Below are 27,802 nucleotides of genomic sequence, written 5' to 3'. Positions count from 1 at the left end.
CAGTAAATGCTGCTGCCCCTGGAGAAATTATATAAATAAACTCAGTAAAATGCTGCTGCACCTTGAGTAACAATATAAAGAAACTCGTTAAATACTGCTACCCTTGGTTAACTATTTAAAGAAGCTCTGTAAATGTTGCTGTACCTGGTGTAACAATACAAAGAAACTCTGTAAATGCTGCTACACTTGGAGCAGCAATATAAAGAAACTCAGTAAATGCTGCTGCACCTGGCGTAACAATATAAATGCTGCTGTGCCTTGAGTAACAATAAAGAAACTCAGTATAATGCTGCTGCTCCTTCAGTAACAATATAAATAAACTCAATATGTGTTGCTGCACATGGAGAAGCAATATAAAGAAACTCCGTGAATGCTTCTGCACCTGGAGTAACATCATAAAGAAACTTGCTAAATGCTGCTGCAGCTGGAGTAACAATATAAAGAAACTCATTAAATACTGCTGCGCCTGGAGTAACTGAATAAAGAAACTCAGTAAATGCGGCTGCATCTGGATTAACAATATAAATGCTGCTGCAGCTGGAGTAACAATATAAAAAAGTCAGTAAATGCTGGTGCACCTGGTATAACTATAAAGAAACTCAGTAAATGCGGCTGCACCTGGATTAACAATAAAATGCTGCTGCAGCTGGAGTAACAATATAAAGAAAGCCAGTAAATGCTGCTGCACCTGGTGTAACTATAAACAAATTCAGTAAATGCTGCTGCGCCTGGAGTAACTATAAAGAAACTCAGTAAAATGCTGCTGCACCTTGAGTAACAATATAAAGAAACTCGTTAAATACTGCTACCCTTGGTTAACTATTTAAAGAAGCTCTGTAAATGTTGCTGTACCTGATGTAACAATACAAAGAAACTCTGTAAATGCTGCTACACTTGGAGCAGCAATATAAAGAAACTCAGTAAATGCTGCTGCACCTGGCGTAACAATATAAATGCTGCTGTGCCTTGAGTAACAATAAAGAAACTCAGTAGAATGCTGCTGCTCCTTCAGTAACAATATAAATAAACTCAATATGTGTTGCTGCACATGGAGAAGCAATATAAAGAAACTCCGTGAATGCTTCTGCACCTGGAGTAACATCATAAAGAAACTTGCTAAATGCTGCTGCAGCTGGAGTAACAATATAAAGAAACTCATTAAATACTGCTGCGCCTGGAGTAACTGAATAAAGAAACTCAGTAAATGCTGCTGCAGCTGGAGTAACATAAAAAAGTCAGTAAATGCTGCTGCACCTGGTGTAACAATATCAAGAAACTTAAGTAAATGCTGCTGCACCTGGAATAACAATATAAAGGAAGTCAGTAAATACTGGTGCACCTGGTATAACTATAAAGAAACTCAGTAAATGCTGCTGCACCTTCTGTAACTGTGTAAAGCAATTCAGTAAATGCTGCTAGTTGATAGATCTACCATGCGGTTTCAGTAGTACTTTGCGATTACTAGAACTCTGTAGAAATTTAAGTTAAAACTTCTCAGGTGCAAATAAGAATTGTTTTATTTGTCTTCTATTGATTACAATTGAAAGTCATTTAAAAGGCAATTCACAGACAATTTGAAGCTTTCAAAGAATCACAGAAATTATCTTCTTGCTTAGGCAAACAGCTCGCAATAACTTTAGAAGTCAAAGTCTGAAAATGAAATATGAAGACAGGGAGACAGTGAATAGTTCAGATCAAAGTATAGATGATTCATGAAGGAGAGAGAAATCCAGCACCTCGAGTAATGATATAAAGAAACTCAGATGTTGCTCACCTAGAGTAACAATATAAAGCAACTCAGTAAATGCTCCTGCATCAGGAGTAACTATGTAAAGAAACCCAGTAAATGCTGCTGCACCTGGAGTAACAATATAAAGAAACTCAGTAAATGCTGCTGCACCTGGAGTAACAATGTAAAAATTAAATGCAGCTGCTCCTGGAGTAACAATATAAAGAAACTCAGTAAATGCTGTTGCACCTGGAGTAGCATTAGAAAGAAACTCAGTAATTGCTGCTGCAGCTGGAGTAACAATATAAAGAAACTCAGTAAATGCTGCTGCACCTGGAGTAACAGTGTATAGAAACCCAGAAAACACTAAATCATGAACCATGTGTGTTTATACATTTTGCCTTTCTCCTGGTTTCTGCTCACTGGTCCAAGGAGATAGCATCTCAGTCAGGGCAGATAAATAAAAAATGATGTATCTTATTTTCACTCAGTCTGGAACCTGGAGGTCCCTCGGTGTGTTTCGGAAGGCTGGATATCTTTCCATCTGCTCCGGGAGTCTGGAGAACTCTCCGCCTGCTCCGGGAGTCTGGAGATCTCTCCGCTGCTCCGGGAGTCTGGAGATCTCTCCGTCTCCTCCGGGAGCCTGGAGATCTCTCCGTCTCCTCCGGGAGTCTGGAGATCTCTCCGTCTCCTCCGGGAGTCTGGAGATCTCTCCATCTGCTCCGGAGGTCTGGAGATCTCTCCGTCTGCTCCGAGAGTCTGGAGATATCTCCGTCTGCACCGAGAGTCTGGGGATATCTCCGTCTGCTCTGAGACTCTGGAGATCTCTCCGTCTGCTCCAGGAGTCTGAAGGTCTCTCTGTCTGCTCTGCGAGTCTGGAGATCTCCCTGTCTGCTCCGGTATCTGGAGATCTCTCAGTCTGCTCCGGGAGTCTGGAGATCTCTCAGTCTGCTCCGGGAGTCTGGAGATCTCTCAGTCTGCTCCGGGAGTCTGGAGATCTCTCAGTCTGCTCCGGGAGTCTGGAGATCTCTCCGTCTGCTCTGGGAGTCTGGAGATCTCTCCGTCTACTCCGGGCATCTGGAGATCTCCTTGTCTGCTCTGGGTGTCTGGAGGTCTCTCCGTCTGCTCCGGGCTCCCGGGAGCCTGGAGATCTCTCCGCTGCTCTGGGAGTCTGGAGAGCTCTCTGTCTCCTCCGGGAGTCTGGAGCTCTCTCCGTCTGCTCCGGGAGTCTGGAGATCGCTCCGGGAGTCTGGAGATCTCTCCGGAAGTCTGGAGATCTCCCTGTCTGCTCTGCGGGTCTGGAGATCTCCCTGTCTGCTCCGGGAGTCTGGAGATCTCTCCGTCTTCGGGAGTCTGGAGATCTCTCCGTCTTCTCCGGGAGTCTGGAGATCTCCCCGTCTGCTCCGGGAGTCTGGAGATGGCTCCGTCTGCTCCGGGAGTCTGGAGATCTCTCTGTCTGCTCCGGGAGTCTGGAGATCTCTCCGTCTTCTCCGGGAGTCTGGAGATCTCTCCGTCTTCTCCGGGAGTCTGGAGATCTCTCCGTCTGCTCTGGGAGTCTGGAGATCTCTACGCCTACTCCGGGCATCTGGAGATCTCCTTGTCTGCTCTGGGTGTCTGTAGGTCTCTCCGTCTGCTCCGGGCTCCCGGGAGCCTGGAGATCTCTCCGCTGCTCTGGGAGTCTGGAGAGCTCTCCGTCTCCTCCGGGAGTCTGGAGCTCTCTCCGTCTGCTCCGGGAGTCTGGAGATCTCTCCGGAAGTCTGGAGATCTCCCTGTCTGCTCTGCGGGTCTGGAGATCTCCCTGTCTGCTCCGGGAGTCTGGAGATCTCTCCGTCTTCTCCGGGACTCTGGAGATCTCTCCGTCTTCTCCGGGAGTCTGGAGATCTCCCCGTCTGCTCCGGGAGTCTGGAAATGGCTCCGTCTGCTCCGGGAGTCTGGAGATGGCTCCGTCTGCTCCGGGAGTCTGGAGATGGCTCCGTCTGCTCCGGGAGTCTGGAGATCTCTCCGTCTGCTCCGGGAGTCTGGAGATCTCTCCGTCTTCTCCGGGAGTCTGGAGATCTCTCCGTCTTCTCCGGGAGTCTGGAGATCTCTCCGTCTTCTCCGGGAGTCTGGAGATCTCTCCGTCTTCTCCGGGAGTCTGGAGATCTCTCCGTCTTCTCCGGGAGTCTGGAGATCTCTCCGTCTTCTCCGGGAGTCTGGAGATCTCTCCGTCTTCTCCGGGAGTCTGGAGATCTCTCCGTCTTCTCCGGGAGTCTGGAGATCTCTCCGTCTTCTCCGGGAGTCTGGAGATCTCTCCGTCTGCTCCGGGAATCTGGAGATCTATCTGTCTGTTTCGGGAGTCTGGATATCTCTCCATCTGCTCCGGGAGTCTGGATATCTCTCCATCTGCTCCGGGTGTCTGGAGATCTCTCCATCTGCTCCGGGAGTCTGGAGATCTCTCCGTCTGCTCCGGGAGTCTGGAGAGATCTCCATCTGCTCCAGGAGTCTGGAGCTCTCTCCGTCTGCTCCGGGAGTCTGGAGATTTCTCCGTCTGCTCTGCTAGTCTGGAGATCTCCCTGTCTGCTCTGCGAGTCTGGAGATCTCCCTGTCTGCTCCGGGAGTCTGGAGATCTCTCCGTCATCTCCGGGAGTCTGGAGATCTCCCCGTCAGCTCTGGGAGTCTGGAGATCGCTCCGTCTGCTCCGGGAGTCTGGAGATCTCTCCGTCTGCTCCGGGAGTCTGGAGATCTCTCCGTCTGCTCCGGGAGTCTGGAGATCTCTCCGTCTGCTCCTGGAGTCTGGAGATCTATCCGTCTGTTTCGGGAGTCTGGGGATCCCTCCATCTGCCCCGGGAGTCTGGAGATCTCTCCATCTGATCCGGGAGTCTGGAGATCTCTCCATCTGCTCCGGGAGTCTGGAGATCTCTCCATCTGCTCCGGAGTCTGGAGATCTCTCCATCTGCTCCGGGAGTCTGGAGTTATCCCTGTCTGCTCCGGGAGTCTGGCGATCTCCCCGTCTGCTCTGGGAGTCTGGAGATCGCTCCGTCTGCTCCGGGGGTCTGGAGATCGCTCCGTCTGCTCCGGGGGTCTGGAGATCTCTCTTTCTGCTCTGGGTGTCTGGAGATCCCCCTGTCTGTTTTGGGAATCAGGAGATCTCTCCGTTTGCTCCGGGAGTCTGGAGATCTCTACGTCTGCTCCGGGAGTCTGTAGATCGCTCCGTCTGCTCCGGGAGTCTGGAGATCGCTCCGTCTGTTTCGGGACTCTGGAGATCTCTCCGTCTACTCCGAGAGTCTGGAGATCTCTCCGTCTGCTCCGGGAGTCTGGAGATCTCTCCATCTGCTCCGGGAGTCTGGAGATCTCTCCGTCTGCTCCGGGAGTCTGGAGAGCTCCCTGTCTGCTCCGGGAGTCTGGAGATCTCTCCATCATCTCCGGGAATCTGGAGATCTCCCCGTCTGCTCTGGGAGTCTGGAGATCGCTCCGTCTGCTCCGGGAGTCTGGAGATCTCTCCGTCTGCTCCGGGAGTCTGGAGATCGTTCCGTCTGTTCCGGGAGTCTGGGGAACGCTCCCTCTGTTCCGGGAGTCTGGAGATCTCTCCATCTGCACCGGGAGTCTGGAGATCTCTCCATCTGCTCCGGGAGTCTGGAGATCTCTCCATCTGCTCCGGGAGTCTGGAGATCTCACCGTCTGCTCCGGGAGTCTGGAGATCTCTCCGTCTACTCCGAGAGTCTGGAGATCTCTCCGTCTACTCCGAGAGTCTGGAGATCTCTCCGTCTGCTCCAGGAGTCTGGAGATCTCTACGTCTGCTCCGGGAGTCTGGAGATCGCTCCGTCTGCTCCGGGAGTCTGGAGATCGCTCCGTCTGTTTCGGGACTCTGGAGATCTCTCCGTCTACTCCGAGAGTCTGGAGATCTCTCCGTCTGCTCCGGGGGCCTGGAGATCTCTCTTTCTGCTCTGGGTGTCTGGAGATCCCCCTGTCTGTTTTGGGAATCAGGAGATCTCTCCGTCTGTTTCGGGACTCTGGAGATCTCTTCGTCTTCTCCGAGAGTCTGGAGATCTCTCCGTCTACTCCGAGAGTCTGGAGATCTCTCCGTCTGCTCCGGGGGTCTGGAGATCTCTCTTTCTGCTCTGGGTGCAGATCCCCCTGTCTGTTTTGGGAATCAGGAGATCTCTCCGTCTGCTCCGGGAGTCTGGAGATCTCTACGTCTGCTCGGGGTGTCTGGAGATCGCTCCGTCTGTCCGGGAGTCTGGAGATCGCTCCGTCTGCTCCGGGAGTCTGGAGATCGCTCCGTCTGCTCCGGGAGTCTGGAGATCGCTCCGTCTGCTCCGGGAGTCTGGAGATCTCTCCGTCTACACAGGGATTCTGGAGATCTCCCCGTCTGCTCCGGAAGTCTGGAGATCTCTCCGTCTGCTCCGGGAGTCTGGAGATGGCTCCGTCTGCTCCGGGAGTCTGGAGATCGCTCTCTCTGTTTCGGGAGTCTGGAGATCTCTCCGTCTGCTCTGGGAGTCTGGAGATCTCCCCATCTGCTCCGGGAGTCTGGTGATCTCTCCGTCTGCTCCGGGAGTCTCGAGATCTCTCCGTCTACTTTGGGAGTCTGGAGATCTCTCCGTCTACTTTGGGAGTCTGGATATATCACTGTGTAACTGTACAGAGTCACTGTTTATTCAGGGTGAGGAGCACTCACTGTGTAACTGTACAGAGTCACCGTTTATTCAGGGCGAGGTCACTCACTGTGTAACTGTACAGAGTCACTGTTTATTCAGGGTGACGGTCACTCACTGTAACTGTACAGAGTCACTATTTATTCAGGGTGAGGGTCACTCACTGTCTAACTGTACAGAGACACTGTTTATTCAGGGTGAGGGTCACTCACTGTAACTGTACAGAGTCACTGTTTATTCAGAGTGAGGATCACTCACTGTAACTGTACAGAGTCACTGTTTATTCAGGGTGAGGATCACTCACTGTGTAACTGTGCGGAGTCACCGTTTATTCAGTGAGGGTCACTCACTGTAACTGTACAGAGTCACAATTTATTCAGAGTGAGGGTCACTCACTGTGTAACTGTACAGAGCCACTGTTTATTCAGAGTGAGGATCACTCACTGTGTAACTGTACAGAGTCACTGTATATTCAGAGTGAGGGTCACTCAATGTGTAACTGTACAGAGTCACTGTTTATTCAGAGTGAGGGTCACTCACTGTAACTGTACAGTCACTTTATTCAGAGTGAGGGTCACTCACTGTAACTGTACAGAGTCACTGTTTATTCAGGGTGAGGGTCACTCACTGTGTAACTGTACAGAGTCACTGTTTATTCCGGGTGAGGGTCACTCACTGTAACTGTACAGAGTCACTGTTTATTCAAGGTGAGTGTCACTCACTGTAACTGTACAGAGTCACTGTTTATTCAGAGTGAGGGTCACTCACTGTGTAACTGTACTGAGTCACTGTTTATTCAGGGTGAGGGTCACTCACTGTGTAACTGTACAGAGTCACTGTTTATTCAGGGTGAGGGTCACTCACTGTGTAACTGTACAGAGTCACTTTATTCAGGGTGAGGGTCACTCACTGTGTAACTGTACAGAGTCACTGTTTATTCAGAGTGAGGGTCACTCACTGTAACTGTGCAGAGTCACTGTTTATTCAGGGTGAGGAGCACTCACTGTGTAACTGTACAGAGTCACAGTTTATTCAGGGTGTGGATCACTCACTGTGTAACTGTACAGATTCACTGTTTATTCAGGGTGAGGGTCACTCACTGTGTAACTGTACAGAGACATTGTTTATTCAGGGTGAGGGTCACTCACTGTGTTACTGTAGAGTCCCTGTTTATTCAGAGTGAGGATCACTCACTGTAACTGTACAGAGTCACAATTTATTCAGAGTGAGGGTCACTCACTGTGTAAATGTACAGAGTCACTGTTTATTCAGGGTGAGGGTCACTCACTGTGTAACTGTACAGAGACATTGTTTATTCAGGGTGAGGGTCACTCACTGTGTTACTGTAGTGTCACTGTTTATTCAGAGTGAGACACCTTGACTGTAACTGTGCAGAGTCACTGTTTATTCAGGGTGAGGGCCATTCACAGTGTAACTGTACAGAGTCACTGGTTATTCAGGGTGAGGGTCACTCACTGTGCAACTGTACAGAATCACCGTTTATTCAAGGTGAGGGTCACTCACTTTGTAACTGTGCAGAGTCACTGTTTATTCAGAGTGAGGGTCACTCACTGTGTAACTGTACAGATTCACTGTTTATTCAGGGTGAGGGTCACTCACTGTGTAACTGTACAGAGACTTTGTTTATTCAGGGTGAGGGTCACTCACTGTGTTACTGTAGAGTCCCTGTTTATTCAGAGTGAGGATCACTCACTGTAACTGTACAGAGTCACAGTTTTTTCAGGGTGAGGATCACTCACTGTGTAACTGTACGGAGTCACCGTTTATTCAGAGTGAGGGTCACTCACTGTAACTGTACAGAGTCACTTTATTCAGAGTGAGGATCACTCACTGTGTAACTGTACAGAGTCACTCTATATTCAGAGTGAGGGTCACTCACTGTGTAACTGTACAGAGTCACTGTATATTCAGAGTGAGGGTCACTCACTGTAACTGTACAGAGTAACAATTTATTCAGAGTGAGGGTCACTCACTGTGTAACTGTACAGAGTCACTGTCTATTCAGAGTGAGGGTCACTCACTGTAACTGTACAGAGTCACTGTTTATTCAGAGTGAGGGTCACTCACTGTAACTGTACAGAGTCACTTTATTAAGAGTGAGGATCACTCACTGTGTAACTGTACAGAGTCACTGTATATTCAGAGTGAGGGTCACTCACTGTGTAACTGTACAGAGTCACTGTATATTCAGAGTGAGGGTCACTCACTGTAACTGTACAGAGTCACTGTTTATTCCTGGTGAGGGTCACTCACTGTAACTGTACAGAGTCACTGTTTATTCAGAGTGAGGGTCACTCACTGTTTATTCAGGGTGAGGGTCACTCACTGTGTTACTGTACAGAGTCACTGTTTATTCAGGGTGAGGGTCACTCACTGTGCAACTGGACAGAGTCACTGTTTATTCAGAGTGAGGTCACTCACTGTAACTGTATAGAGTCACTGTTTATTCAGGGTGAAGATCACTCACTGTAACTGTACAGAGTCACTGTTTATTCAGGGTGAGGAGCACTCACTGTGTAACTACAGAGTCACTGTTTATTCAGGGTGAGGATCACTCACTGTGTAACTGTACAGAGTCACTGTTTATTCAAGGTGAGTGTCACTCACTGTAACTGTACAGAGTCACTGTTTATTCAGAGTGAGGGTCACTCACTGTGTAACTGTACTGAGTCACTGTTTATTCAGGGTGAGGGTCACTCACTGTGTAACTGTACAGAGTCACTGTTTATTCAGGGTGAGGGTCACTCAGTGTGTAACTGTACAGAGTCACTGTTTATTCAGGGTGAGGATCACTCACTGTGCAACTGGACAGAGTCACTGTTTATTCAGAGTGAGGATCACTCACTGTGTAACTGTACAGAGTCACTGTTTATTCAGGGTGAGTATCACTCACTGTAACTGTACAGAGTCACCGTTTATTCAGAGTGAGGATCACTCACTGTGTAACTGTACAGAGTCACTGTTTATTCAGGGTGAGGTCACTCACTGTGTAACTGTACAGAGTCACAGTTTATTCAGGGTGAGGATCACTCACTGTGTAACTGTACAGATTCACTGTTTATTCAGGGTGAGGGTCACTCACTGTGTAACTGTACAGAGACATTGTTTATTCAGGGTGAGGGTCACTCACTGTGTTACTGTAGAGTCCCTGTTTATTCAGAGTGAGGATCACTCACTGTAACTGTACAGAGTCACAATTTATTCAGAGTGAGGGTCACTCACTGTGTAACTGTACAGAGTCACTGTTTATTCAGAGTGAGGGTCACTCACTGTAACTGTACAGAGTCACTGTTTATTCAGAGTGAGGGTCACTCACTGTGTAACTGTACAGATTCACTGTTTATTCAGGGTGAGGGTCACTCACTGTGTAACTGTACAGAGACATTGTTTATTCAGGGTGAGGGTCACTCACTGTGTTACTGTAGAGTCCCTGTTTATTCAGAGTGAGGATCACTCACTGTAACTGTACAGAGTCACAGTTTTTTCAGGGTGAGGATCACTCACTGTGTAACTGTACAGAGTCACTGTCTATTCAGAGTGAGGGTCACTCACTGTAACTGTACAGAGTCACTGTTTATTCAGAGTGAGGGTCACTCACTGTAACTGTACAGAGTTACTGTTTATTCAGAGTGAGGATCACTCACTGTGTAACTGTACAGAGTCACTGTATATTCAGAGTGAGGGTCACTCACTGTGTAACTGTACAGAGTCACTGTTTATTCAGAGTGAGGGTCACTCACTGTAACTGTACAGAGTCACAATTTATTCAGAGTGAGGGTCACTCACTGTGTAACTGTACAGAGTCACTGTCTATTCAGAGTGAGGGTCACTCACTGTAACTGTACAGAGTCACTTTATTCAGAGTTAGCGTCACTCACTGTAACTGTACAGAGTCACTTTATTAAGAGTGAGGATCACTCACTGTGTAACTGTACAGAGTCACTGTATATTCAGAGTGAGGGTCACTCACTGTGTAACTGTACAGAGTCACTGTATATTCAGAGTGAGGGTCACTCACTGTAACTGTACAGAGTCACTGTTTATTCCTGGTGAGGGTCACTCACTGTAACTGTACAGAGTCACTGTTTATTCAGAGTGAGGGTCACTCACTGTTTATTCAGGGTGAGGGTCACTCACTGTGTAACTGTACAGAGTCACTGTTTATTCAGGGTGAGGGTCACTCACTGTGCAACTGGACAGAGTCACTGTTTATTCAGAGTGAGGTCACTCACTGTAACTGTATAGAGTCACTGTTTATTCAGGGTGAAGATCACTCACTGTAACTGTACAGAGTCACTGTTTATTCAGGGTGAGGAGCACTCACTGTGTAACTACAGAGTCACTGTTTATTCAGGGTGAGGATCACTCACTGTGTAACTGTACAGAGTCACTGTTTATTCAAGGTGAGTGTCACTCACTGTAACTGTACAGAGTCACTGTTTATTCAGAGTGAGGGTCACTCACTGTGTAACTGTACTGAGTCACTGTTTATTCAGGGTGAGGGTCACTCACTGTGTAACTGTACAGAGTCACTGTTTATTCAGGGTGAGGGTCACTCAGTGTGTAACTGTACAGAGTCACTGTTTATTCAGGGTGAGGATCACTCACTGTGCAACTGGACAGAGTCACTGTTTATTCAGAGTGAGGATCACTCACTGTGTAACTGTACAGAGTCACTGTTTATTCAGGGTGAGTATCACTCACTGTAACTGTACAGAGTCACCGTTTATTCAGAGTGAGGATCACTCACTGTGTAACTGTACAGAGTCACTGTTTATTCAGGGTGAGGTCACTCACTGTGTAACTGTACAGAGTCACAGTTTATTCAGGGTGAGGATCACTCACTGTGTAACTGTACAGATTCACTGTTTATTCAGGGTGAGGGTCACTCACTGTGTAACTGTACAGAGACATTGTTTATTCAGGGTGAGGGTCACTCACTGTGTTACTGTAGAGTCCCTGTTTATTCAGAGTGAGGATCACTCACTGTAACTGTACAGAGTCACAATTTATTCAGAGTGAGGGTCACTCACTGTGTAACTGTACAGAGTCACTGTTTATTCAGAGTGAGGGTCACTCACTGTAACTGTACAGAGTCACTGTTTATTCAGAGTGAGGATCACTCACTGTAACTGTACAGAGTCACTGTACATTCAGAGTGAGGGTCACTCACTGTGTAACTGTACAGAGTCACTGTTTATTCAGAGTGAGGGTCACTCACTGTAACTGTACAGAGTCACTTTATTCAGAGTGAGCGTCACTCACTGTGTAACTGTACATAGTCACTGTTTATTCAGGGTGAGGGTCACTCACTATGTAACTGTACAGAGACATTGTTTATTCAGGGTGAGGGTCACTCACTGTGTTACTGTAGCGTCACTGTTTATTCAGAGTGAGACACCTTGACTGTAACTGTGCAGAGTCACTGTTTATTCAGGGTGAGGGCCATTCACAGTGTAACTGTACGGAGTCACTGGTTATTCAGGGTGAGGGTCACTCACTGTGCAACTGTACAGAATCACCGTTTATTCAAGGTGAGGGTCACTCACCTTGTAACTGTGCAGAGTCACTGTTTATTCAGAGTGAGGGTCACTCACTGTGTAACTGTACAGATTCACTGTTTATTCAGGGTGAGGGTCACTCACTGTGTAACTGTACAGAGACATTGTTTATTCAGGGTGAGGGTCACTCACTGTGTTACTGTAGAGTCCCTGTTTATTCAGAGTGAGGATCACTCACTGCAACTGTACAGAGTCACAGTTTTTTCAGGGTGAGGATCACTCACTGTGTAACTGTACAGAGTCACTGTCTATTCAGAGTGAGGGTCACTCACTGTAACTGTACAGAGTCACTGTTTATTCAGAGTGAGGGTCACTCACTGTAACTGTACAGAGTTACTGTTTATTCAGAGTGAGGATCACTCACTGTGTAACTGTACAGAGTCACTGTATATTCAGAGTGAGGGTCACTCACTGTGTAACTGTACAGAGTCACTGTTTATTCAGAGTGAGGGTCACTCACTGTAACTGTACAGAGTCACAATTTATTCAGAGTGAGGGTCACTCACTGTGTAACTGTACAGAGTCACTGTCTATTCAGAGTGAGGGTCACTCACTGTAACTGTACAGAGTCACTTTATTCAGAGTTAGCGTCACTCACTGTAACTGTACAGAGTCACTGTTTATTCAGAGTGAGGATCACTCACTGTGTAACTGTACAGAGTCACTGTATATTCAGAGTGAGGGTCACTCACTGTGTAACTGTACAGAGTTACTGTTTATTCAGGGTGAGGATCACTCACTGTGTAACTGTACGGAGTCACCGTTTATTCAGAGTGAGGGTCACTCACTGTAACTGTACAGAGTAACAATTTATTCAGAGTGAGGGTCACTCACTGTGTAACTGTACAGAGTCACTGTCTATTCAGAGTGAGGGTCACTCACTGTAACTGTACAGAGTCACTGTTTATTCAGAGTGAGGGTCACTCACTGTAACTGTACAGAGTCACTGTACATTCAGAGTGAGGGTCACTCACTGTGTAACTGTACAGAGTCACTGTTTATTCAGAGTGAGGGTCACTCACTGTAACTGTACAGAGTCACTTTATTCAGAGTGAGCGTCACTCACTGTGTAACTGTACATAGTCACTGTTTATTCAGGGTGAGGGTCACTCACTATGTAACTGTACAGAGACATTGTTTATTCAGGGTGAGGGTCACTCACTGTGTTACTGTAGCGTCACTGTTTATTCAGAGTGAGACACCTTGACTGTAACTGTGCAGAGTCACTGTTTATTCAGGGTAAGGGCCATTCACAGTGTAACTGTACGGAGTCACTGGTTATTCAGGGTGAGGGTCACTCACTGTGCAACTGTACAGAATCACCGTTTATTCAAGGTGAGGGTCACTCACCTTGTAACTGTGCAGAGTCACTGTTTATTCAGAGTGAGGGTCACTCACTGTGTAACTGTACAGATTCACTGTTTATTCAGGGTGAGGGTCACTCACTGTGTAACTGTACAGAGACATTGTTTATTCAGGGTGAGGGTCACTCACTGTGTTACTGTAGAGTCCCTGTTTATTCAGAGTGAGGATCACTCACTGTAACTGTACAGAGTCACAGTTTTTTCAGGGTGAGGATCACTCACTGTGTAACTGTACAGAGTCACTGTCTATTCAGAGTGAGGGTCACTCACTGTAACTGTACAGAGTCACTGTTTATTCAGAGTGAGGGTCACTCACTGTAACTGTACAGAGTTACTGTTTATTCAGAGTGAGGATCACTCACTGTGTAACTGTACAGAGTCACTGTATATTCAGAGTGAGGGTCACTCACTGTGTAACTGTACAGAGTCACTGTTTATTCAGAGTGAGGGTCACTCACTGTAACTGTACAGAGTCACAATTTATTCAGAGTGAGGGTCACTCACTGTGTAACTGTACAGAGTCACTGTCTATTCAGAGTGAGGGTCACTCACTGTAACTGTACAGAGTCACTTTATTCAGAGTTAGCGTCACTCACTGTGTAACTGTACAGAGTCACTGTTTATTCAGAGTGAGGATCACTCACTGTGTAACTGTACAGAGTCACTGTATATTCAGAGTGAGGGTCACTCACTGTGTAACTGTACAGAGTTACTGTTTATTCAGGGTGAGGATCACTCACTGTGTAACTGTACGGAGTCACCGTTTATTCAGAGTGAGGGTCACTCACTGTAACTGTACAGAGTAACAATTTATTCAGAGTGAGGGTCACTCACTGTGTAACTGTACAGAGTCACTGTCTATTCAGAGTGAGGGTCACTCACTGTAACTGTACAGAGTCACTGTTTATTCAGAGTGAGGGTCACTCACTGTAACTGTACAGAGTCACTTTATTCAGAGTGAGGATCACTCACTGTGTAACTGTACAGAGTCACTGTATATTCAGAGTGAGGGTCACTCACTGTGTAACTGTACAGAGTCACTGTATATTCAGAGTGAGGGTCACTCACTGTAACTGTACAGAGTCACTGTTTATTCCTGGTGAGGGTCACTCACTGTAACTGTACAGAGTCACTGTTTATTCACGGTGAGTGTCACTCACTGTAACTGTACAGAGTCACTGTTTATTCAGAGTGAGGGTCACTCACTGTGTAACTGTACTGAGTCACTGTTTATTCAGGGTGAGGGTCACTCACTGTGTAACTGTACAGAGTCACTGTTTATTCAGGGTGAGGGTCACTCACTGTGCAAGTGGACAGAGTCACTGTTTATTCAGAGTGAGGTCACTCACTGTAACTGTATAGAGTCACTGTTTATTCAGGGTGAGGATCACTCACTGTAACTGTACAGAGTCACTGTTTATTCAGGGTGAGGAGCACTCACTGTGTAACTACAGAGTCACTGTTTATTCAGGGTGAGGATCATTCACTGTGTAACTGTACAGAGTCACTGTTTATTCAAGGTGAGTGTCACTCACTGTAACTGTACAGAGTCACTGTTTATTCAGAGTGAGGGTCACTCACTGTGTAACTGTACTGAGTCACTGTTTATTCAGGGTGAGGGTCACTCACTGTGTAACTGTACAGAGTCACTGTTTATTCAGGGTGAGGGTCACTCAGTGTGTAACTGTACAGAGTCACTGTTTATTCAGGGTGAGGATCACTCACTGTGCAACTGGACAGAGTCACTGTTTATTCAGAGTGAGGATCACTCACTGTGTAACTGTACAGAGTCACTGTTTATTCAGGGTGAGTATCACTCACTGTAACTGTACAGAGTCACCGTTTATTCAGAGTGAGGATCACTCACTGTGTAACTGTACAGAGTCACTGTTTATTCAGGGTGAGGTCACTCACTGTGTAACTGTACAGAGTCACAGTTTATTCAGGGTGAGGATCACTCACTGTGTAACTGTACAGATTCACTGTTTATTCAGGGTGAGGGTCACTCACTGTGTAACTGTACAGAGACATTGTTTATTCAGGGTGAGGGTCACTCACTGTGTTACTGTAGAGTCCCTGTTTATTCAGAGTGAGGATCACTCACTGTAACTGTACAGAGTCACAATTTATTCAGAGTGAGGGTCACTCACTGTGTAACTGTACAGAGTCACTGTTTATTCAGAGTGAGGGTCACTCACTGTGTAACTGTACAGAGTCACTGTTTATTCAGAGTGAGGATCACTCACTGTAACTGTACAGAGTCACTGTACATTCAGAGTGAGGGTCACTCACTGTGTAACTGTACAGAGTCACTGTTTATTCAGAGTGAGGGTCTCTCACTGTAACTGTACAGAGTCACTTTATTCAGAGTGAGCGTCACTCACTGTGTAACTGTACATAGTCACTGTTTATTCAGGGTGAGGGTCACTCACTGTGTAACTGTACAGAGACATTGTTTATTCAGGGTGAGGGTCACTCACTGTGTTACTGTAGCGTCACTGTTTATTCAGAGTGAGACACCTTGACTGTAACTGTGCAGAGTCACTGTTTATTCAGGGTGAGGGCCATTCACAGTGTAACTGTACGGAGTCACTGGTTATTCAGGGTGAGGGTCACTCACTGTGCAACTGTACAGAATCACCGTTTATTCAAGGTGAGGGTCACTCACTTTGTAACTGTGCAGAGTCACTGTTTATTCAGAGTGAGGGTCACTCACTGTGTAACTGTACATAGTCACTGTTTATTCAGGGTGAGGGTCACTCACTGTGTAACTGTACAGAGACATTGTTTATTCAGGGTGAGGGTCACTCACTGTGTTACTGTAGAGTCCCTGTTTATTCAGAGTGAGGATCACTCACTGTAACTGTACAGAGTCACAGTTTTTTCAGGGTGAGGATCACTCACTGTGTAACTGTACAGAGTCACTGTCTATTCAGAGTGAGGGTCACTCACTGTAACTGTACAGAGTCACTGTTTATTCAGAGTGAGGGTCACTCACTGTAACTGTACAGAGTTACTGTTTATTCAGAGTGAGGATCACTCACTGTGTAACTGTACAGAGTCACTGTATATTCAGAGTGAGGGTCACTCACTGTGTAACTGTACAGAGTCACTGTTTATTCAGAGTGAGGGTCACTCACTGTAACTGTACAGAGTCACAATTTATTCAGAGTTAGCGTCACTCACTGTGTAACTGTACAGAGTCACTGTTTATTCAGAGTGAGGATCACTCACTGTGTAACTGTACAGAGTCACTGTATATTCAGAGTGAGGGTCACTCACTGTGTAACTGTACAGAGTTACTGTTTATTCAGAGTGAGGATCACTCACTGTGTAACTGTACAGAGTCACTGTATATTCAGAGTGAGGGTCACTCACTGTGTAACTACAGAGTCACTGTTTATTCAGAGTGAGGATCACTCACTGTGTAACTGTACAGAGTCACAATTTATTCAGAGTGAGGGTCACTCACTATGTAACTGTACAGAGTCACTGTCTATTCAGAGTGAGGGTCACTCACTGTAACTGTACAGAGTCACTTTATTCAGAGTTAGCGTCACTCACTGTGTAACTGTACAGAGTCACTGTTTATTCAGAGTGAGGATCACTCCCTGTGTAACTGTACAGAGTCACTGTATATTCAGAGTGAGGGTCACTCACTGTGTAACTGTACAGAGTCACTGTTTATTCAGTGTGAGGGTCACTCACTGTCACTGTACAGAGTCACTGTTTATTCAGAGTGAGGGTCACTCACTGTAACTGTACAGAGTCACTGTTTATTCAGAGTGAGGGTCACTCACTGTAACTGTACAGAGTCACAATTTATTCAGAGTGAGGGTCACTCACTGTGTAACTGTACAGAGTCACTGTCTATTCAGAGTGAGGGTCACTCACTGTAACTGTACAGAGTCACTGTTTATTCAGGGTGAGGGTCACTCACCGTAACTGTGCTGGGCCACTGTTTAATCAAGAGCATAAGTGTTGAAGAGGAGGCAATATTGTCCAGCACAACAAAAGGGTGTTTTGAGGTGTGGACCTATGGTGGTTTTGAAAGGCTAGGGAAAAGCCCTTGAAAATTGAGAACATTTACAATGCTGTCTGGTATGGTGGCCAGGATTGGAAGTTGGGTGATCAGCAGCTTATTTCACAGAATGGAATTGTATGTATCCTGGAGGAGAATTCAGGATGTCCAGGACAAAGCAATTTACCAGTATTTTAAACCTTCACCCTCTCCACTACCACTGCCCTGAGGCTGCAATGTATACTTGCTACAGGTTGCACTGCAGTAATTCATCAGGGTTTCTTTGACAGCACCTCGCAAATCCGCGAGCTCCACCTCCTAGAAGGGCAAGGGCCGCAGACGTGTGGGAACTCCAACAATCACACCCTTTTAACTTGGAAATATATCAGCATTCCTTCAGTGGCACTGTGTCAAAATGGGGAGAGCGTAGGGCAGTGGAATTAATTTGAGATTTGTCACATTAGGGAGAGAATAGGGCAATGGATTAGTTTGGGGATGATGTAAGGCTACGGGGAGATGGTGAGTCAGTGAGATGAGTTTTTATTGATACAGGGAATGGAGGGAGCAAGGCAGGGAGATGAATTTGGGACTGATACATAGCTATGGAGAGTGGGCAAGGCTCTCGGATGTTTGATAACATGTACATGGGCCTAACCTGTGCACACCAGCCTCACTCTTTCTTATTCCTCCCTCACCAGAACTTTGATCTGGAAGCAAAGGAGAATACTGCTGCCAAGAATGATGACCAGTCAAAAGAAGAGAAATCCCAATCACCGTGACACTGTTTCCAGAGAGGAGGAGCCTTGATATTGGAGTGAAGGCTCAGATGCGTTCTATTGTACATTGCAGGAAGAGACTCCGCTCTGACCTCGCAACCTTTAACACCCATCTGTAGAGACTGAACAAGGAACTTGTGTGAAGCACAGCAGTGATGGCAAATTGTATTGCAGGCTTGGGTGGGGTTTTATTCTCCCATACCCTCCTCACTCTCTGGCTCGGGATTTCACCTATTGAAGAGAAAGGACAGTCGCTCAGTATTTTGGGCGAGGTGGGAGATAAATGAGTAGGACGCAATGTCTTGTAACTCTGATATTTATGTACAACGACATGTCTACATCTTTTCTCGTGTTAGCAAGTAGTCGTGTGCTGAACTGTTCCCCACTCCCAGGCCTGTGTGTTATTCTAGTGACCTTGGACTGGAAGAATCAATTATAAATTGCTGCGTGTTGTGTGATCCTCTCTGTTTGACCCTCTCTGCGGGCTTTGTTTTACTTGGTGAAGTTGCTGTGCAGAGTGTCAAAGCCGATGAAGTCTCTGAGTCGTGTGTTCCCTGGATGGGAACCCGCCCCCAACCACCACCACCTACCCTGTCTGCTGCAAGTTAGAAACACAGGTTAAGGTGAAAAAGAAGATCAGCAATTTTGAGTTCTTTGGGTCAGTGGATGGGAAAATGCACCACTTGTTGTGCTGGCAATCCCAGCCACTGGTTTAGCTGATCTTTGCCAAAGCAAGTGTCAGGTGACTATTCTCAGTACCATTGAATTATGAAGGGGAAGAAAAGCAGGAGGTTCTGCTCCGAATCTTTGTGTGTGCGCGTGCAGATATATGGTGAATGTATCATTACCTTAGGCTGGACATGGAGCAGTTTGCCCACAAACCGTCTTTGGTCCCTTTGAACAAAGTACCGTGGAGAAGGGAATGCCCACAGAATCCATACCCCTGCGAGAGTCTGCATCTTCAGAAGGGTGGGGAAGGTTGAAAGAGCAAGTTCTGCTTTGTTGCTATCTGTATGTTTATATTTGATGTAGTTTGTATTGCTCATCTCTCCTTGCTGTGAATCAGCTCAGTGTGGCATTAATTAAAAAATATCCGATTGCTCTCTGGGGTTTATTGTCTGCAATGAAAACATTTACAAAGCAGTGGTTCAGCATGACACTGAGCACCTCGGCCCAGCTCCAATTCCCTACTCAAATCTCAGCCAGGGCACAGTGAGACTTGCCACAAATGATCTGTTCCCCTCGGACACTGAGATTAATCAGTGGGGTGTCTGGACCCAGGTTGAACTGTCTTGCCTGTGATATTTTCTACACTTGCATAGCCTATTGCTGAGGAACACGTATTAACAAGGGTCACTTGGTTGAGACTGGTGAGAGAATCTGGGACCTGCACAACGTACCACAAAGAACCAGCACCTACTTTGGGCAGGGAAGCAATATCAAACAATTTAGCACCCTGTGACAAGCAGGCAGGTTTTTGACCAAAGGTTCCAGGCCCACTTGATTTCAACCCAAATGCTTCTTTAGTTAGTTTGGTGATTGTATTGAAATTTAAAGAGGAGAAGGGGACTGATGCTTTCTCCAATAAACCTGGCCAATGGTTTCAATAGATCATTTCTGAACCCCAAGCCCAGACAGTAGGGGTCCCTCTCCTTTTGGGTTCTATAAGAGATGTGTTTAGGACAGTCTCAATCCAGTTACTACTGGAGATGGATCCACAGCATGGGAGTGACCTTGATCTGTCAGTGAGCAGGAGTCTGTTATCCAGGAAATGTCACAATAGTATCATGCGGATTGTTGAGCTGTGGAAAGGGAGCTTCACACTGTATCTAATCAATGTTAAACCTGCCCTGGGAGTGTTTGATGGGACATTCTAGAGGGAGCTTTACTCTCTATCCAAGATAGGATCAGAGAAAGTGAAAAATGCACCATTTCTCTCTCGTGGTTGAGTGCAAATGTTTCCCTACCCAGGCAACAATATTCAATCGCTTGATGAGTTATCAAATCAAAAGTCTGATAAATTAGAAATCATCAAAAAAAGTCTGTGTTTTCGTTGCTGGCTTAAAATGCATTTGCACATAGGCAGGTTGCGCCTGAGTGACCAGGCGGGTCCTGTGTTTGAGTGACCTGCATTTTAAGGTGGACTCGGTACAATTATACCAGTGGCCTGTGTATTCACAAAAGTGAACTTGACCATATAAATGCTGATGGAGCTTTTAAAAAAAAAAAAAAAATTTAGAGTATCCAATTATTTTTTTTCCAATTAAAGGGCAATTTATCGTGGCCAGTCCACCTAACCTGCACATCTTTGGGTTGTGGCGGTGAAAGCCATGCAGACACTGAGAGAATGTGCAAACACACGGACAGTGACCCAGGGCCGGGATTCAAACCCGGGGTCCTCAGCGCCGCAGTCTCAGTGCTAACCACTGCGCCGCATACCACCCTCAAATGATGGAGCTTTTTGGTGTTTTTTTTCACAATTTTTCCTTAAACAAAATATTTGATACTGGCACAGATCTCCGGCCATGACCCAGCATTTGAACTTGTTTCAATGTTTATGTGTAAATTACTTTTTGACTTCTGAATATTGTTAAAAAATGACTTCAGGCTTTTGATGCATTATGTGAGTGGCAATTCTGCTGAGTCAGTAATACTTTGTGTTGGGCAATTTTCCAGAGAATTTAAATCCCTGATTGTTCAAAAACATGTAGCTGGAATATTGAGCAAGCATTCAATACTGAAAGTCTCTGCTCAGGAAATCCGTGAATTAGCCTGAACTTAGAACATACAGTGCAGAAGGAGGCCATTCAGCCCATCGAGTCTGCACTGACCCACTTAAGCCCTCACTTCCACCCTATCCCCGTGACCCAATAACCCCTCCTAACCTTATTGGTCACTAAGGGCAATTTATCATGGCCAATCCACCTAACCTGCATGTCTTTGGACTGTGGGAGGAAACCCATGCAGACACGGGGAGACCGTGCAGACTCCGCACAGACAGTGACCCAGCGGGGAATCGAACCTGAGACCCTGGCACTGTAAAGCCACAGTGCTAACCACTTGTGCTACCGTGCTGCCCAACCTCAGCTCCAGCCTTTCATTTAGGTAAATTCAAGACCAGTACACCACTCACGATCCTTCAGGGGGCTGGGCCTGTCTTTGCATTACCGCAGTTACTTAACCATTTGTACGTATACCTGACCATATTGAGCTTGAACCTTTCAGCTGGATTCAATATCAAGTTCCTTTTCAAGAAGTGTTTTGTAGTTGGGATGTCGAGGTTTAGATGGGGATGTTAGCAATATGAGTAGGAATGGACCATTTAAGCCTGTTCCCCAATTCTATTTCACTCCACCTCACTGCACCACTCCCACATCTCTTGATTCCCTTTGTGTCCAAAAATCTGTAGATCTCCGTCCTGAATATGTTCATCACCTGATTATTCACAGTCCTCGGGTGGAGAATGTCAGAGATTCACATCCTTCTGAATGAAAACAAAATCTCTCAATCTCTGATCTAAATAGCCAACCCCTTATCCGGAAACCATGATCCTGAGATCTAACAGCCTGAAGTCATTTTTTAACAATATTCAGAAGTCAAAAAGTAATTTACACATAAACATTGAAACAAGTTCAAATGCTGGGTCATGGCCTGAGATCTAATGTGCTGGCCTCACAGCGCACTTTCCCACCCAGCTTTATATTACCAGCAAACCTGGATATGTTGCTAACAGTGGTTAGCACTGTTGCTTCACAGCTCCAGGGTCCCAGGTTCGATTCCCGGCTTGGGTCACTGTCTTTACAGAGTCTGCACATTCTCCCCGTGTCTGCGTGGGTTTCCTTCGGGTGCTCCGGTTTCCTCCCACAAGCCTCGAAAAACGTGCTGTTGCGTAATTTGGATGTTCTGAATTCTCCCACAGTTTACACGAACAGGCGCCGAAGCGTGGGGACTTTCACACTTACTTCATTGCAGTTTTAATGTAAGCCTATTTGTAACAATAATAAAGATTATTATTAACCACAGGAAACAGCTTCTGAGAGGGATTTCCAGGATCAACGCTTAGAATTTCATGTGTTTCAATGAGATCCACTCTTTCTTCCAAATCCATCCATTCTACTCAATCTCACAACAGGGCAGTGTGTACATCCCAGAAATCAATCTAATCTACCTTTTGTTTTACCGCTTCTAGGGCAAGTCGTCCCTTCCTTCAGTAAGGAGACCGATAATGTATACAGTACTTCAGATTTGGTCTGACAAAGTCTTATATAATTGCATCAAGGCTCCTTGCTTTCGATTCCATCCCCTTTGCCAGAAAGGCCAACGTTGCTTGTGCCTGCCTGTTAACTGCTTCACATACAAATCTCTCTGAGTACCAACAGTTACTAACCTTTCACCTTTTAAGAAGTTTTTTATTTCTCTATTCTTTCTCCGAAAGTTGGATCCCCACTTTGTACTCAATTTGTCAACTTCCCAAATCACTAAACTAATCGATGTCCCTTTTCAGTTTCCTTGTACCCTCCTCACAGCACACTTTCCCACCCAGCTTTATATTACCAGCAAACCTGGATATGTTGCACTCAGTTCCATCATCTGAGTCATAGGAAGGAAATGAGCCCCAAGCACTGATCCTTGAGGCACACCACTAATTACATTCTGCCATCCCAAAAATGACCTCTTCATTCCCACCCTCTGGTTCCTGTCAGTCCTCCATCCCTGCATTTCCTACAGTATAGAAGTGACTACATTCCAAAAAGTACTTGTTGGCTTTGAAGCTTTAGGATGTCTTGAGGCCATGAAAGGTGTGGCATAAATGCAAGTCTGTCTTTCTAATATATTGTGAGTCCTAATATTTTTAACAGCCTTTTGTTTGCCACTTTATTGAAATTTGAAAACAGCCTTTTCAAAATCCAAATATATTAGATCCACTTGTACCCCTTTATCTACCCTTCTAGTTACTCCCTCAAAGAATTGAAATTTGTCAAACATAATTTCCTTTTCATAAAACTCATTTTCCGAATACCTTGTTATCACATCCTTAATAATGGATTCTCGCATTTTCTCTGTTCCTGATGTCACTCTAACAGGTCTGTAGTTTCCCGTTTTCTTTTTCTCTTACATTGCAATCCACTGGAACCGAAGTAACAAATCCAGATTCTGTAGGGATTTTTTGAAAATCAAAACCGATTAGGCTGTCGTGTCCAGGGAATTTATTGGCTTTTACCCCCATTAATTAACTTGAATGTAGTTGAGATTTAGTTTGACTGTGGTCTGGGGAGTAGTGACGTTTGGTTGGGGTTTAGTTTTGTTGAACTCCGAGGAGTACTGTAGCTGGGGTTTGATTTGTCTGTCCTACCTGGATCTATTGTCCTCCAATACTTCAACGAATTGGTCATTCTTCGCGTGTGAGGCTGGACGTTGAATGTCAGATAGCTCTTCCACTGTTTGGGATATCACGGGTCCAGTCCAGACCTGTCCTGAGCTGGAGGCCCCCTTTGAGCTGTAGGCCCCCTTTGAGCTGTGGATATTGGGCAGTCGTTGGATACTTGAAACCGGAACCCTGGTTGATTTTACGCCTTCCTTAGGGGCATATACAGAGCCACAAGTAGCTGAAATCAGCCAACAAGCCACAGGCTGTAAAAGGAACTTTAGGCCTTGCTGACCTGCATGCCTAACTGGGAATTAACTTACTTACTGATTAAAGCGAAGGGTTACTGGCTAAACATGCACCAATTTGCCTGGGCCAAGAGCAGCAGTAAGACATTCCGCAAGTCACCTTTAGCAGCGAGTGGGTGCCACGGTGAGCATTTCAACTGGTGGAGCGCAGTTTATTGTGTTTACCTCCAGTGAATGCCCCAGTGTGCACATGCTGTGCGCTAATCATTGCAGTCATTTTCTATGTTCAAAAATATCAGTGTCAGGCTAGCGATCCTGATCTCAGCTGTGAAAGATTATTGGGAAAAGGCTGTTTCCTCCTTCGACTTCTGTCCCTCTCCACCGAACACCCAGCGTAGCCCAGCTACACCTGAACATTCGCAATTCCTTCTCTCCTGCCTCATCTGACAGATTTGTTTCAAAATTTGAATAAAGTCAGTCTTCCTGATAATTGTTTCAAATTCACCAGTTTAAAGTTATTCCCCCTCGTCTTACTCTCCTGGCTTTATTAGCCGAGGGATTTTGCCTTTCCATCTTCTCGCCCAGTGGTAGAGATAGGGGGCGGGATTCTCTGATCCTGAGGTTAAGTGTTGACGCCGTCGTAAACGCCGTCGCGTTTCTCGACGGCGTCAACATGGCCTCAGGTTCAGCAATTTTGGCCCCTACAGGGGGCCAGCACAGCACGGGAGCGACCCTCGCCGCTCCAGCTGCTGATCTTGGCGTCAACTGGGTGCCGCGGGGTCCGCGCATGCGCAGTGGCTCCCTTACCCGTGCCGGCCCCGACGCAGCATAGCGCAGGGTTAAAGGGGCCGGAGCGGAAGAAAGGAGGCCCCCAGCCTGAGAGGCCGGCCCGCCGATCGTGGGCCAGGCCACAATGGAGGCCCCCCCCCCCCACCCGCTACAGGCCGCCCCCTAACTCTTCCACGCCGAGGTCCCGCTGGCTAAGAGGTTAGAACGGCACCGGCGGGACTCGGGTTTTTTGTTACGGCCACTCGGCCCATCCTGACCGAGCTGTGCCGGCCATGCCGGCGCCAATGGCACCGATTCTCTGCTCTGCGGAGAATCGCGTCCCGCCGTCGGGGCGGCATGGCGCGATTTGCGCCGGTCGTGCCGATTCTCCGGCCCGGCCCGGGCTGAGAGAATCCCGCACAGGACTTTTCCTGGGTTCTATTGGGCTCTCAGCTCCCCAGACCAGACTAACACTGAAAGAAATGATCAAATAGAGATTTCTCAATAAGGTTCAAATGAAACATTATCACTTTTGTTACGGTACCAGACCAGGCCCCAATGTGTATTGGGAAACCGGATGGGATCCCAACAATTTTTCAATTCGTAAAACTGTTGAGGAAAGAATACTTCACCCCAGGAGTGATTCCACTGACAAATAGGGGTCTTTTATGTTAAAACAAACATTATTAACACAGGGGCGGGCTTCTCCAGTCCCCCTGCTGACTGTTTCTTGGTGGCGCGCTGTTCGCTGGTGGCAGGATTCTATTCTCCCGCCTCTTGTCAATGAGATTTTCCATTGAAACCAACCCACACCGCAGTGAAACCTGCTGGCGGGGGTGCTTGGCCAGCGGGAAATGTGAATCCCGACCACAGGAGAATTCAGAAGATAGTTTTTCACTTAACAGTTAATTCTGAAAAGAAATGGGGGAACACTTGATCCACAAACTTATACTTTCTCCATCTCCAATTAAGCAAAGCGTACAGGACAAAAACCACTGGTAAATGAAATTTTCAAACACAGGGACACTTGCTGGACTCTTGTGTAGAGAGCTCTTGGAAATTCTGCTTCGAGAGAGAGAGACCATTTTAGGGGCAGCCCGCAGATCCTTCTGTCTTCGTTAGCCTAAAAAATCCTACTGCCTAAACTGCCTGTACAAAGCTGTCTCATAGAATTTACAGTACAGAAGGATGCTATTTGGCCCATCATGTCTGCACCAGTCCTTGGAAAGAGCATCCTACTTAAGCCTACACATCCACCCTACCCCCATAACTCAGTAACCCCACTTTTGGACACTAAGGGCAATTTAGCATGGCCAATCCACCTAACCTGCACTTCTTTGGACAGTGGGAGGAAGTCGGAGCACCTGGAGGAAACCCCCACAGACACGGGGATGAAGTGCAAACACCATGGGCGCGATTCTCTGCTCCCGCGCCGGTTGGGAGAATCCGGCGCGTTATTTTTCCCCGCGACACCAGTCCGACGCCCTCGCGCGATTCACCCAAGCGGCGAAAACAGCCCCGTCGAGTTCTGCGCGGCGCAGGCCGGAGAATCGCCCAGGACGCCCAAAATGGCGATTGTCCACTACACCCGCTATTCTCCGGCCCGGGTGGGCCGAGCGGCCTGCCCAAAACGACGGCTTCCCGCCGGCGCTATCCACACCTGGTCGCTGCCAGCGGGAACAGCACGGGAACGCTGGGGGGGGGGTTCTTTCACCGGGGAAGGACTCAAAAGGGGCCTTTTACGCGGCGGCAATGCCCGACACGCGCTGACGACGCTGCTTTTGCGACACGCCTCCCGTTTTTCTCGCGGCCCCAACCTTAGCCCATTTTCGGGCCCTGAATCGGTTGACATCGGGGCCGTTTCATGCCGTCGAGGTGACGGCGTGGACACTTAGTCGCGGGAGCGGAGAATCGCACCCAATGTCTCAAATGATCTACTCTCCAGGGAATCTCTAGCAATCCATTGGGCATCGCTTTGTAAACAAGCAAATGGTTAAAATTAATGATCATCCCACTTTTGCAACATCATAATTGCACTGTTTCCAGACACAATGCTTGCCTCTGAAATCAGGATTTAAAAAAAATATTACTGCAACAGATATTATAGACATTAACTCAGGCTTTAATAATATGACTGCATGGATATAAAATACAATGGGCGGGTTTCTATTTCTGAGACTAAGTGGTGACACCAACGCAGAATTCATGGACTTTCATGACAGAAAAACTGGCGCCACACCTGGACTCCACTACTATTAAAAGGGTTAACACCAGTCCGGGTGGAACACAATCGATTCCAAGGAAAAACGGTGTGGGATTCGCCGGGTCCGTGATTGACACTCGGGAGGCCGACAAGCTGCAACCGTACATGCACATTACACTCCCCACACACACTTATCGCAGCCAGAAAAATGGCACTGGTGTGCTGGAGCGCACCTATACAACTGATGGGTTGGGTGGGGCCAGAGGGCACACTGGGGGCGGGGGGGGGGGGGGGGGGGGGGGCAAGTATACGACCCATGGCACTAAGTTCAAAGTGGGCTGGGCTATCAGCGGTGTGCGCAGCTGCATGGCTGTCTTGCCAGCTGCGGCAATGGTGTGCCATGCCTGGCCATCCCAACCCCGCAGCCCACCTCCTGGCCACCCCCGCTTCTCCCCCCCGGTCCTGGCAGAAGCCTCCTGGCCAGCTGCAAGCAAACTATGGCGATGTTGGACACTTTCCGTACCCCCTCTCTCTCCTGCAGCAGCCGCTACGCCGGTTTCACCATTTTTAAAAGCACAACTCGGCCCATTGGAGGTGGAGAATGGCGGAGACCCCGGAGAATACCGGGCCGGGCCCGCTAATGGTATGTAAACGGTGTCTGCTGTACGGGTTCCAGACCACATTGACGCCTGTGTTGAGGTGCTGCAGTATTGCGATTTGGCATCAAATGGCGCCTGCCACGAGTTTGGCGTCAGAACCGATTCTCCGTCCAATCGCCTTTCCTGATTTTGGCATCAGCTGACGGAGAATCCCGCCCAATGTATATATTAATCTAACCATTCAAATAAAATAAATTAGGAAAAGAAATCAGATTTGGAGGACAAAAACCCCAAAGCGTGCAGTCGAGAACTTTGGTCCATCAATAAGTTCACGACAATTCACTGCAGTATCTGAATGAACACTTCGAGGTACAGGCCCAACTGATGGGTTTCCATTGACTGATTGTGCATCTGACCAGCTCTGGGAAAATAGGTTTTTGTGTCTCTCTCAAGTGAAATGAGACACAAACATTCGAAAGAGGGAGTGCTCCAACTAAAAATAAGCAGGCTGTGGGT

General features: G+C 47.1%; 1 protein-coding gene across 2 annotated transcripts in view; it reads left to right on the top strand.

The window, feature by feature from the left end:
• The window catches only part of rabl2 (RAB, member of RAS oncogene family-like 2), a 46,734-nt gene that overhangs the window by 15,826 nt on the left and 3,106 nt on the right, over positions 1-27,802 (top strand). Inside the window, exon 8 of one of the 2 annotated variants that reach the window (XM_072471216.1) lies at positions 18,026-19,204. The exons of the other annotated variant lie outside the window; for it this stretch is intronic. Within the exon in view, the coding sequence (XP_072327317.1) occupies positions 18,026-18,106 (81 nt within the window). The 3' untranslated portion in view covers positions 18,107-19,204. Of the gene's footprint in view, positions 1-18,025; positions 19,205-27,802 lie in introns of those variants that run through there. 2 annotated transcript variants of the gene reach the window in all.

This window comes from Scyliorhinus torazame, chromosome 13 (genome assembly GCF_047496885.1).
Source record: "Scyliorhinus torazame isolate Kashiwa2021f chromosome 13, sScyTor2.1, whole genome shotgun sequence".
NCBI lineage: Eukaryota > Metazoa > Chordata > Chondrichthyes > Carcharhiniformes > Scyliorhinidae > Scyliorhinus > Scyliorhinus torazame.
The sequence above is the reverse complement of the archived record's forward strand: the minus strand, read 5'-3'. Positions and strand labels throughout refer to the sequence as shown.